Source organism: Paroedura picta, chromosome 1 (assembly GCF_049243985.1).
Source record: "Paroedura picta isolate Pp20150507F chromosome 1, Ppicta_v3.0, whole genome shotgun sequence".
NCBI lineage: Eukaryota > Metazoa > Chordata > Lepidosauria > Squamata > Gekkonidae > Paroedura > Paroedura picta.
The window spans coordinates 29,904,618-29,918,581 of record NC_135369.1 but is presented as its reverse complement, the minus strand read 5'-3'; the positions used below and the strand labels follow the sequence as shown (position 1 = coordinate 29,918,581).

At 41.5% G+C, this 13,964-nt stretch overlaps 1 protein-coding gene across 9 annotated transcripts in view; it reads right to left on the bottom strand.

Annotated features, from left to right (window-relative positions):
- Positions 1–13,964, bottom strand: part of NCOA1 (nuclear receptor coactivator 1) — a 321,680-nt gene that overhangs the window by 89,728 nt on the left and 217,988 nt on the right. For all 9 annotated transcript variants that reach the window (XM_077331693.1, XM_077331659.1, XM_077331668.1 and 6 more), the window contains 2 exons: positions 8,617–8,722; positions 2,026–2,192 (listed from right to left, as the gene is read on the bottom strand). In XM_077331693.1, the coding sequence (XP_077187808.1) occupies positions 2,026–2,192; positions 8,617–8,705 (256 nt within the window). In that variant the 5' untranslated portion in view covers positions 8,706–8,722. The remainder of the gene's footprint in view (positions 1–2,025; positions 2,193–8,616; positions 8,723–13,964) is intronic.

The following is a 13,964-nucleotide window of genomic DNA, read 5'->3' as shown; positions in this document are numbered from 1 at the left end:
AAGTTACACGCCCCACATTTTCTCTTTTGAAAGGGCTGTTGATGCCACCAGGCAAGCATTTTATTTAGGGAGAAACGCAAGAGTCCTTGTCTCTCTTCTAAGAACAGAGGGACTTCGGGGCAAGCCTTAACCCGCTAGCAAGCAATGATTCTCCTGTTCCCAACTACTAACAATTTAGCCATTGGGGGCCGGGATGAGAGGGGTAGAACTCTCCTTGGAACAAACCGTAAAAGCAAATACATTCAAGTGCTGAAAACAAAATCTGGTTAAATTCATTGCCAGAGCCATTCTATTTGAATATCCCAGTTGTTTTCTCATCTGATGCCAATCCTGGCCTTTCCCCCTCCTTCCTCAAAAAAGATTCTGTGAAACAAAGGTATGGCCCATAATTCTATTCTTGGAGATAAGGTGGGGATGCTATTTGCATTCGGCAACACGGAGGAACAGGTTAACTTCCCATTTGTAGAGGTATAAACCCCAGTTCCAATCCTTCTCTCCAGTACGGGTTTTTTTTTAATCTACAAAAAGCCCATGGTAGATTCATCCATGGATCTTCCACCATCACCTCTAGTTTGGTTCTTTAAAGGAAATCAGAAAGTATATAACTACTTCTTCTGTTGAAACAGAGGATCATTTTATATATCACACAGAGGCAAACGCAACAGAGACACACAGAAGGGACTCAAAAAGTTTTATTCAAGGTATAAGCTTTCATATGCTTGTACATGAAAGCTTATATTGTGAATAAAACTTTTAGTCTAAAAGGTGTCACTCGACTCAGACTTTGTTCTACTATGCAAACAAGTTCCTAAACATGACTCTGCAGAAGTTAATACGAATGCAAAGAAAGGGAGACCGTATATAGGGGAGGATTGGTGGAAGTAGTGAATCAGCAGGAGAGAAAGTGCCATAAACTTCCTTCTCATATTTCTGCTATCAAACCCAAACTGCGGCCCTCCAGATGTCCATGGACTGCAATTCTCACAGGAATTGTAGTCCATGGACATCTTGAGGGCCACAGTTTGACTGCCCCTACTTTAGAGCATCTAACCCCTACCTAAAAAAATTCAATAAATTCAAATGCAACACAACACAAATAATATCAATTACTTATCAGATGTGTTCTAATATGTTCCTGTTCTCCTAAAATCACAGGATCCAACTCAAAAGTGTTGAACTAGAGTTCATTAACAAATTCAGGGTTACACTTTGGATTCTTAATTCAATACAGCTGCTTAATGATCTTATATATTCCACCCTTACAGACTAATTTGTTCCACTCTGTCATTTCATTCTGCAATTGACTTGCTGCATATTTGACTCTGCTGCTGTTAGTCAGGAGTATTACACACCCACTATGTACTCCTTAAACTGGCTCTTGTTATACACTGACCCCCGAATCGTACACTTCTGAAAAAGTGAGCCCTGACTCATAAACCCTTCTGTTGAAATAAATGAGGTGACTCTTTAAGGAGCTACTTGACTCTTGTGTAATTTTCATTACCTATCACACTCCTATATGCAAAGGCCAGGAACAGCAGAATCTCATCACCACCAAACAAAATACTCATAAAGACATTTTCCTTTAAGAAAGTAAAGCAAGGCTTTGTTACATGTATTATCCTGCATGTTGTCCTTTAAGGCAGGGGTAGTCAACCTGTGGTCCTCCAGATGTTCACGGCCTACAATTCCCATGAGCCCCTGCCAGCATTTGCTGGCAGGGGCTCATGGGAATTGTAGGCCATGAACATCTGGAGGACCACAGGTTGACTACCCCTGCTTTAAGGCAATATCTCTCAAGCCTGTTGGAATGGTCCTTCCCATTTGAACTGTGGCTACCTTTGGAGTCTCTAACCCAGCTCCACTGCCCTGTTTTCATGGGCCTGCACACAGATTCGCATATTCAGCAGAGTGCAGTCTACCACTGTATGTGAGGATCCATGGACTCCTCTCTTGAACATCACACCGTTGCCCACCCAAATATAGCAGATATCAATGAAAAACCAAAGGACTTTGTTGCCTTACCTTGCTCGAGTCTTTTCATCTGCTGAATCTGGTCAACAGTTTTTTTCAGAATCTTGCATTTGTCAGGTTTGACGCTTAGGCTGTCGATCTCTCCAATGTTGGCTGAAAGCAGCTCTGCCAGTTCTTCTAGGTACTTGTTCTCTTGCTCCCTGCGCCGTTTCTCATTGCTGTTATAGAAAACCAATTCCCAGTTAATGCCTTTCCATAACTACAATCCACACTTGCTTTCTTCCAAATCAGCCCTATCTTCGCAGCAAGGCTACCGTTCCTGAGCATCAAATTATCTACTATTTGTGGGCTTCTTTGAAGAAAACTATCCAAAGCAACCATTTCCACTATTAGCCACTTATTCAAGTGTTGAATAAGGTGGTGTTAGATTTCAGTTACCAGCTCTGCGAGATTAAGTGATCCAGCTCTATCAATATCACAACCTTCCTCCATTATAGATGGTATAGCAAAATCAACACAGTTAAAACAGTGCCATTACTGGTTATTAGATTCTACTGGATGGATTTCATGGTTTGCTTCTAATCCCCAGTACGTCAAGTGTGTATCCTAATTGTAACCCCACTGAAGTCAACAGAGCATTCTGTACACAATGTTGATAAAGCAGCTTTCAGATCATGGTCTGACTTTTCTTATTTTCTCTGACGTCCGAACAGATAAAGGACTTTCAAAAATTTGAAATTTTGGCTGACCTTAATAAAAATTACATAGTTTTTGTTTTGGTATTTGAGCCTCTATAAGAAAGGAAAGTGACAAGGGAAATAAACAAGTAACTAAGTAATGTTTCTTAATGGACCAACATGTCTACCTTCTTTTTTGTCTCCTTTAAAAAGAATTTAGCTGATAAAGAGAAGTGCCCGAAGACAACAGAACCTTGGCAGCTTCACTAGGTAATAACATCAGAGTTTACCTTAGATTGAGTGCACCAGCAACAATTAATGACTAGTATTGTTACTATAAGGACTTGGGAATGTTCATCCTGGAGAAGAGGAGGTTAAGAGGGGACATGATTGCTTTGAGTATGTGAAAGGTTGTCATTTAGGGCAGGGAGTGATTCCTGTTGGCAGCAGAGGATAGGACCCGCAGTAATAGCTTTAAATTACATGTACAGTGGGCATCTGCTAAATATCAGGAGAAAAGTTTGCAGTCAGAGTAGTTCAGCAGTGGAATTGGCTGCCTAAGGAGCTCCCCCCTCAATGGCGGTCTTTAAACAGCGGCTGCACAGCTACTTATCCTGGATGCTTTAGGCTGATCCTGCATTGAGCAGGGGACTGGACTAGATAGCCTCTATGCACCTTCCATGATTGTACCTCATTCTCAGCATTTTAAGAGATCTGTATGATCCATCTTGTGTGTCTGACGACAATTGGTTGTTATATTCTGCTGATTCTGTAAAGGGGGTGGCAGGCTACAGTGGATGAGAGATAGGGTTGTGAGTGTCCTGCATAGTGCAGGGGGTTGGACTAGATGACCCAGGAGGTCCCTTCCAACTCTATGATTCTATATTCCATGGGATAAATTCCAAGTTTTGCTTCTTTTTCCTAGCCTGCCAAGATGCAACCTGAAACGACCTATACCTGTGCCCAATGCATTCTGATTAAGATTAAGATCATGGTATGAGAAATGTAATTTTTTTCCACTCCCCTTTAAAAATATTCAACCAAATGAATGAGACCCTGAAAGCTTGCACACTAACATACTTATTTATGAAGGATATATATTCGCTGCCTGGCTTATATCTTTTGGCTTTAATAAAAGCTACTACAAGACTTTTGTTTATGGATCAACATTCAGAATTCTTATGGATTACGTGGTACAAGTATACCATCCGTTGATACTAAGCCTGAGACTATAAACAGCATCTTGCAAAAAAATCTATCTGTAACAGTTCAGTTATCCATTCATTGCATGTTATTGAATAATGCTGGTCAGCAACTTGTTTTATATGGGCCAGTCTGATGCAGTGGTTAAGAGCAGCAGCTTCTAATCTGGCAAACCAGGTTCGATTCCCCACTCCTCCACATGCAGCCAACCTGGGTGACCTTGGGCTAGTCACAGTCCTGTTAGAAGTTTTTCTCACAGAGCTCTTATTCTCAGAACTCACTGTTTCAACTACCTCACAGGGTATCTGTGGTGGGGAGAGGAAGGGAAGACACTTTAAGACTTCTTTGGGCAGTGAAAAGTGGGATGTAAAAACCAGCTCTTCTTCTTAAGCATGTATCGTTGATTAGTTTTAATGTAAACCGCCCTGAGCCTTCGGGGAGGGCGGTATATAAATCTAAATAAATAAATAAATAAATAAATAAATAAATGAACATGAAGAACATCCTTTAGAAGAATTCTGTGTATAGTCAGTATATTCTACAAATAATGTTTGCGATTATGTAGATATGTCACATTGTTGTTTCATTAGCAGCAAATAATCTTTTTATACCAGAGACATTTTCACGTGATACTGCTTAGATTGTTTACCATATATTTATTATTATTATTATTATTATTATTATTGATTTATTCCCTGCCACTCCCTAACCGGCTCTTGGCAGGTTACAATGTCTTATAAAATCCTCATTAAAACTCCCATTAAAAGACATCAAAAAAACCAACATGGCGGAAAAACCCACTCCCAACCCCCACTACTAGAGGGGTGGAGAAGGAGGTCTAACTGTGTACTATTCAAACCCCCGGGGGGGGCAATCTACCTCGCCAACCCCAGCCTCAACCATAGACCTGATGGAAGAGCTCCTCAACCACAGACCTGGCAGAAGAGCTAGACCTGGCGGATATATATTATTAATATATCCTGCTATTTTTTTGCATAAAACTTTACCGATAATTATTATGTTGACTGAGATCTAGTATATTCTGGCTGCAGCACAGGAGCACACAATGAAATCTCTCTCAACAGACTGAGTGGTTCTTCTTTTTGCACCTTACCAACCCATGGTCAACCCGACAATCATTAACACAAAGCAACCACATAGTTGATGAAATTATAAAGAAGTCGGTAAAGGCAAAAATAAATTGGCAAATGACCAGTGGGAAGAAACTGTGATGGCAACATTCCAAAGAATTGAGTTAATAAGCTAAAAGGCAGAAGTGAATTAAAAAAGGGCAATCAATCTGTTTGCAAAAGCTGCTCAAGCAATCGCTTTATAAGCAAGTCCAAGAAACATCTGATGTGCCACACAACTATGCAGAGGAAGAGCGAGCAGCTTCCATTTGGCTTTCCTTATTAATTTCTTGCACTTTGCAAACTGTTCTTCTAGTGCCTTTCCAGGCTGTTTCTTCCCCTAGTGCAACAGCTGCTACAGCTAGTTGCTTAATGGGATCCAGAGGCCTTTCTTAAGACCTCTGCATGCTGTGTTGGGGGAGAGACAGAGAGATTGTCCCTCTTCACAGGTATAATTTTTTTTTTGCTGGCTAAAATGCACTGCCCCCCTTGTCAGTTTATCAATGGTGAATGCCATGTGGCTGCCCAATTTTTATGGCCGTTATTGGACAGCACAGGTGACATCACCAAGGGATGAATGACATGCTCTTTCAGTTCCCATCCCATCAGGTCACACTGCTTCTATCCAAGTCAAGCAACTAAAGCTCTTATCTACACCAATAATAATGAGAGTGGTGATTAAAAATATCAAACTGTCGTGTAAGTATATTCTATAGCAAGCTGCCTCCTCAATTTCCTGGCACTTCCTGGTAGAGAAATGCTAGTGCTAAGACACTGCTAATGGGCGTAGGGAGAAATCTCTTTTTAAAAATTTGGGAAAGCATTTAGGTGGGTAAGATTTTCTATGATTATCAAACGGCAGGTAAATACTTTTGAGGAGGGTAGTGGAAGTGTTCTGATGACAGCAAAATGAAAAAAGAAATAAAGCAGCAGATCAAACTCATTTCAGGCTTTAAAAGCCTGAACACACTCACAACTCAATGCCCCTGTCACTATGGCAACAGTCAAACGTAGGAGAGGGAAGGCCAATTTTCCTAACATAAAAGCATCAGTAGGCATGACTTCAGTAGGTTAATCTTTCTACTATGCCAAATGCCATTTATCAGCAATTCCTCAAACTTTCTAGGCTACAATCCGGGGTGGGGGGTGGGGGTGGGAGGTTATGTATATAAGCAGGCTGAAATACAAAACAGCAGCTGATAATTGATTAGAAATGATTAATTGGTTACATACATTTTAATTGATGGTTTAATTAAACAAATCGATACAACTACATGTAAAAATAGTTGTGAAGATCATACTGTTTTTAAAAGATACAGACATTCTCGTTCTAGCCATCATAAAAGAGGTATTCCCTCTTCTGTAAGAAACAGAACACCTATATATGGCTTTCCTTCATTCTGCTCCATCATTATTTACTGTTCTGCTCAGCCATGAGTTTTATTCTGCCTTCATTCATATTGCATGGAGAATTCCTGTCATAATTCTGGAATTACCATACAGACCATACACATTTCTTCTCCCATAAATTTGCCTGCACAATTTAAAGTAGCCATTTTATTGCAAAGAAACTTCAAGAATAGACTAGAAAAGGAGACTGCAGAAATGCAAGTTATTATAACACTCAATGTAATACCCAGGACTCAACAAGGATATTGGTTTCTTATCTCACTACACATGCTAACGTCATTCAACTCTTATATCCTCATTCCTTACAATCTCCTCTTCTTTTTATTTTATTTTGGCCAAGGAGCTTGTTATGTGATATAAGTAAGTATGTAATGCTATTTAGAATCTAACTCTCTGTTCTCAGGACAGGATAACAAACTTAGCATGGCTTGTGACTTGTGGGAATGCCTCCATGCTTGGGTGGTGATGGATGGGCCTAATAACAGGTCTGTCTTAATGATTTCTGTCATTAATCACTAACCTTAACATTACGTCTGTCATTAATCACTAACTTTAACATTTTTATTGCCCCAATGTTTTTGTGAATGACAATTACACCCAAAGGACTGATTTGCTTTTCTAGCAAAGAATGATCATACTGCATATTTTGGACTTGTGATGATGTTTACTAATTTGCTACTGTTTACTAATGTGCTACTTCAGATTAACATAGCTATCCACTTGAATCTAGACCAACCTCATATTCACAAGAATCCACAATGTGGATCCTCATATCCACAATGAATGGCTCATACTCTGTAAGGTCACTCGAGGGAAAGAAAACCCTTGTTTATTCAAACATGGAGGATTTCATGCATAGTTTCTTACTGTGAGATTTCAAAGAAATTTATGAGAATAAGTACACACACAAAAATCAGATACTTTTTAATGGGCAAAAGCTTGTACAATGCAATCCTATGCATAATTGCTTCATTCTAAAGCAATATGCTCAGATTGAAGTTACTCTTTAAAAGATTGCATAGCTGGTTGCATAGATAATTCTGTTGCCATTAGTAATGCTCAGAAACATGCCAGGATGTTCTTAGTTTGGGGAAAAACATACCCAACAGAAAGAAGTGCAAAGATGCAAACTGTGTGCATTTGCTCTGTGTTATAAATGGTTTTAAAAACAAGTCATGTGCACAATCACAGTTTGTCACTATACTTAATAAATATAGTTGGGGGGGAGTAAATAAATGCAAACATTTGCTATGTGCATTCTGTTCAATTCCTGAAATCAAATCCCAAAGGAAAGTAGATCCTGAACAATAGGTGCCAGTGGATACATCCTACCCAAAGGTTTTTGTGCCCACTTATTTGGTGTAGTTATTTACTTTATTCCTACCACAACTTTATTCCTGGTGGGTGTCCAAAGGAGCTTATAATCTCCTCCATGTTACCCTCACAACCACCCTGTGAGGCCGGTTAGGATGAGAATGTATAACTGCCCCTAGATCATCCAGAGAGTTTCCATGGCAGACTGGGGATTCGAGATAAAAACTAAGACCAAGGCCTGTGGTGCAAAATCAGGTAAAATATATTTTATTACTCAGTTACCCCCCCCTCCCCAACAAAAAAAAATCCCCTGCACCCTAGTCCACTATATCACATTGGCTACATACCTTATTAATTTGATCAAAAGCCATTTAATTTTCTAAATGACTAAACAGCACAGCCCCAGTTTGAATATGGTCCTTGGGCAAAATGAGCTTTAAGAGATTTCCATTTATGCTGGAAGCCGGGGAGGTGGGGGAGGGAGGATAATACGATAATTCTAGGAAACAGCCACCTCTAAGGTTTTAATTAGCAGTGAGACTTTAGGATGTGAATTAAGCATTATATGTAATTGGAGTGTGTGTGCATGTGTGTTTTTGGATTTGTAATTTGAGCAGCCCTAGATAATAGCCTGAGCTGGAAGCCTGAATTGATAAATAAATTAAAACTGTTTCAGCAGCAACCACCAGTTGCTCCCCAGGAATCAGAGCAGCAGATGGGGAGTTATGTTCCATCTTCCACAGTAGCTACTCAAAACACAGAGCCAAACCCTGGTGGGAAGTGTGAACTTATTTGAGTGGATGAAATCTGCTCCCATCTGCTTGTGCAGAATGAGAGCGTTAGAAGGACAAAACAATACCTCCCTCCCCACTTGCCCGGAAGGAACAAAACTGCAAAGCCATACATACCTCTGGACTAAGCCTTCACATGGTGACCCCTTCCTTTTTTGGGAATCCGGGTTAGCTGGGTCTGTCGGGTTGTTCCCAAGGCCACTCATGTTGAGTCAGTTCAAACCTGAAGAACAGCAAGAAGACAAAAACAAAGCAAAAAAAAAAAGTTAGAAATGTAAAGACACAAAGAGGACAGAAATCAGATAACAAGCAATTCGCCCCCAGCAGGTTCGGGAAGTGTGACTCAAGTCACCCAGCCCAGAGGGAAGGCGGAGGACACTGTCCAACAGCACCATTTCTCTTTGAACAGAAACTTTGGTTCAAAATGTGTGTAACTCACTATTTACTCTCTCAGCTTCGTAGAACTTCCAAGGAGAAAAGAAAGGCAGCCAGGACCTGATCCCTACCCATACAAGCTGTCTGGCTCCAGCACCTAGCACATAGAACAGTCGGGCTTACTTCTCCCAAGGTCTTAAACACAGCAGCAAGGCTTGGAAGAGACACTGTCTTTAATATTATGCAAAAAATGGGGAAAGGTTCATCTGTGCACCCTTCCTCCCCCTCCCCCGGCCATTAAATCCAGATTATAATACATCACTTGGCAGGAAATGGTACTGAAGATGTATGCTGCTATACAATTCTTGCAGATAAAACAGTTATAGATTGTGCGACCAAGCCATATGGTTGGGAGAGGTTCTTCCAAATAATCGCTCAGATGCTCAGCAAAAACCATTCGCTACACAGCCCGAATGGAACTTTTTGTCAATCTGGATTCTGTCCTCATCTCAAGTTGTTGTTGTTGTTGTTAGGTGCAAAGTCGTGTCCGACCCATCGCGACCCCATGGACAATGATCCTCCAGGCCTTCCTGTCCTCTACCATTCCCCAGAGTCCATCTCAAGTTACAACCATCCAAAAATTCTCACACTAACTTTTCAAAAATTGGTGCCTTCAATGAACAGGGAGACAAGAAAGGCCACACAAGGTGGATGTTACAACAGAGTGTGTGACCTTTTAGATCCCAACGCGTATTGCTATAAGCTTTCTCAGGGGACCTTCAGCAGAAACTTCTCTGGGTCCGACATTGGGTAGACCTCAGTATAACTGTTATACTGAGCTTCACCCAACCTTTCCTTTTGTCCAAGGTGGGAGCTGGAGTACTGTCTGCTTGTGATCCCCTGACGGGGCCTTCAACAAACAACACTGTTTTAAAAGGGGAAAAAAACAGGGGGTAAAAAGACTAAACAGAAATACTACTCATTAATATTTTTATCAATTTCAATTTTCACAGTGAGATCTTGCCAACAACTTGCCAGCAGAGCATTTGTGCAGGTGTGAATACATCCTTAGCAATTGACCCTACAGAGACTATATATTCCCACTGTCATGATGGTCAGTTCATAGTCTGACGAAGAGTGCTTGCACACGAAAGCTCACGCCTTGAATAAATCTTTGTTGGTCTTAAAGGTGCTACTGGACTCTGATTTTATAAAACTAAGTATGTTTAACATGCAATAAAATCCCAGCGCCTTCAAAGGAATCCTCCACCTATTAAGTAAGTCAAGATCATAGTCTGTGCTTGTTACTGATGGTAGACAGAAACCACTCCTTAAACTTTTGCTGCGTTCAAGGCTCCAGGCTTGCAATTTTGAGATGTAACATTTCAAATCACCCAGTCATTCTGAAACAGCCTGAAACAATTCCTTATGCAGCATCCCATCATATTTTTGCCAGTGCCTGAGTCACTTGAAAGCATTTGTTCAGAGCCAGAGATCTTCTTAGTGGTCGTACCACTGCAAATTGATACCCCTCCCTTTTGCGCCAGTGGCAGTGAAAATCACAGCCAGTTGTCCTAATTTACAAGGGACAATGTAATGAAGAACAAGAGAACCATTGGTCAGGAACCAGCAGCCCAGTGGGATGACTGCAAATCTAATTTCATTCTCTCATTTGGCATATTTGAAGTTGAAAATGATGCCAAAACTACTGCAGCTAAGGGGGAAATTCTGGCTCTTCAGAAATCCGGGACTGCAAAACTCATCTGCTCTGGGTACAAGAGCTGCACGTTTATTTTAGACTCAACTTTCCCTTGCTGCTCACCCATTTCCTTCAAAACTTTCCACTGTGCTAAAACCCACTGCTTGTTTATATCCTTGGCTCCACTTCAAGAAAATTTAAATTCACACCAGAAATTATTACATCAAGACGAAAACTTTTGGCTGTGCTCATAAAGGCCACAAAATCATCCAGACCAGACTTGAAATATTGTTAATGAATGCAAGGTCCCTTTGTTCAAAAGGAGAGGCTTTTCAGGATCAGGGCCACAAAATAGATGTCATTCTTCCCTCCTACACACCTACACACACAAAATCTAATTCTGCGCAAAGTCAAGAAGACTCACCTTGACACTACTGCCTGTAAGTACAATAAAACACAGGGAAGTTATGAACAGAACTGCAGGCTTAGCTTAAATCTTTGGCTACATCCAGACCCTTGATGTAATACATTCAGGGCTGCTGCTTAAAAAAAAAAAAGTCAATCCAGTTTATTTTGCAGCAGCCTTTGCCAATACCATCAAGCCAAAAACAATTTAAACTACCCTAAAAATAACTTTGATGGTTCACTGGAAAATTATTTGACCCCAAGAGCTCAAAGGAGGCCTCTGAGTCTGAAGGTGATGATTACTCAATTTTGATGGTGTGGCATCGGCTGAGGAAGCATCAGTGGGGTGTTCATAGCTTTGCAGACAAACAATTCATGTGCTCCCCTTGCTCCACATGCTCGATTTTTAGGATATGGGGTTGTAACTGACAAGACATCCAGTTCCTATGAGCAACAACAGGGATTTTTAAATTGGGGGAAGAGAGAAGGAAGCTAAAATGTTTTACTATACAACAGCGTGGAACAATATTTATACTTGCAACTTGAGACCCAGCATGATCTAGTGGATGTGTTGTTTATGGTACATACATCTGGAAGGCTTAGGATCAGCCATAGATTTAATGGGCAGCCTCAGGCAAGTCTTACTCTGTCTTAGTTCCTCAGGAGCCAAGAAATCTAGCCTCACAGGCATACATTGGGCCATGTTCTAGCACAGTCAATAGGAAAAACATATGGACAAGGGATGGAGCAGGTGGGGTGAGGGATGGGGCACTGTATAGCACCGAACCACCACCTGATTAGGGGTATACAGGGAATGTGAATGAGAAATACTTTTCTCAACTGATCTTTTCTTCTATGCTGGGCTCCCCAGTCCTGCTTTGGGGCTGAATATGTAAGAAAAGGCTACGTTGCTCCAGTCTAAGCAAGCTCTCCTATTGTCACTTAGTGCTCTGATCTGTCTTACATTCAACAAAAGTTTATTAAGAAAGGAATAACTGGTAGATGCAAACAAGAAGAAAAACGTGTCCTGGCTCCAGGTTGGGATTTGTTCCTCTAATTTCCCTCCTGCGTCTTGACCCAGAGTTACCACTATAAGTAGAAGAGTGTTTGTCTTTGCAATGGACAAACCACGCAACTTTTTCCAGCACGAGCAACAAGAAGCTATGGAGAACCCTAAAACTAACAGCAGGGAGCCCTTGGCACTACTTCTCCTGGGATGCTTGCAACTACTGTAGAAGTCTGGCCAACCATTACCGGTGCTCAAGTAAAAATTTTGCAGCAATAGGGAAGGACATAGCCAAGAGTAGATCATGGGGAAATTGTTAGCTCAAAAAGTTATTCTTGCATCCACAGGTAGTCAAATGTCAAATCAGAGAACTGTTCCCAAAATAATGTCAAAGGCTGGAAAAGTTCCTACTTGAGCAATTGTGATTTATTGTTCTGGTTGCCATCATCCAAACGGCTTCCATCTGTGCAAATTCAGGCAGCAACTCAATTAAACGTAATTAACAGCACAGTTAGCAAGCCAAGAGGACATATCTATAGAATTCCCCTCCCGAGCACTTCACTGTTCATTGACCAAAGCGCCTGGGACAGAAATCTCAATTTCTCAACTTCTGCAGGTTACTAAGAACTGAAACTACCTGTTGTTCTAGTATGACAAGAGGCAATATATATTCCATTGAGTAAACATCTCCAGTGAGCCAGAGAAGGCAGAGCTCTGACTTAGGTGAGTAAGTGGGACTTTCTGTTTTTGACCTCCCATTAACGGGAAAGCATCAACAGTCCATGTGAAATGAGCCACATCAGATACCAGCCAAAGAAAACAAGTGCAATGCTTGCCTAGGGGTAGAGTGGGGAAAGGGCGAGAATCCAGATCCATCTGTCACTGGAAGAGCAAAGGACACCTGCTTCCAAGCCAAACTCTGTTCCCATTTTCATCTCACCTGTTTCATGCAACTTATTCCAGCCACCAGCAAATGCAGGTTTCCCGCAGCATAAGAGGACACTGATCCTTGACAGGCAGTTCCCAAGCTGCTGCTTTGGTATGGCACGATCATTAACAGTAGCTTCCTGATTAGAATCAAAAGCAGGTTCCCCTAATCCTCTAAACTAACACTGCAGTTATCTTCCTCCAGGCTGAGCATTACAGAGAGGCTGACAGATGGAGCTACTGGCACTGTTATATTGTACAACACCTAGGGGAAAAAATAATCTAGCCGCATATGTATGCAATTGAATTGTCCAAAGCTTTCCTTCTCAGGGTTCAGAGCAACACTAATCAAGAACCAAACACAAATCTACCTATGATCTGTATCTTTCTACACTTGAACAGCAAGTCCCCGATGTGTCACCCAATGGAACCTGGTATCATGTTCCCTTGCTGACTCATTTTGAACTCTTTTTAAGTTCCCTGCTACTTTTTCTACTGCACACCCTTTCTCGAAGCAAGAAAAAAGCTGATTTTTTATACCCTGCTTTTCACTACCTAAAGGAGTCTCAGAGTGGCTTACAATCGCCATCCCTTCTTCTCCCCACAATACACCCTGTGGGGTAGGGTGGGGCTGAGAGAGCTCTGAGTGTACCGTGACTGGGCCAAGGTCACCCAGCTGGCTGTATGTAGAGGAGTAGGGAATCAAAGCCAGCTCTCCAGATGAGAGGCTGTTCTTAACCGTACACCACGCTGACTCTCTGCTCTTACTGCCATTCTCCTTCCTTTCTCTTTATTCATTTGTCTTCAAGGAGCCTTTCTATCATTTACTCTACTGGACTTCTCCAGCTGGTTTTGAGGACACTAAAGGCTGTGGGGAGGATGGAGAGCTTATGATGGTGGTGGTGAGTGGGAGGGAAGAGCCAAGCTCCAGCTGCTACAGCTTAAAAAGTAACAGGTGCTTGAGTTCACATACAGCTCATTCTCTCTCTCTCTCTCTCTCTCTCTCTCTCTCTCTCTCTCTCTCTCTCTCTCTCTCTCTCTCTCTCTCTCTCT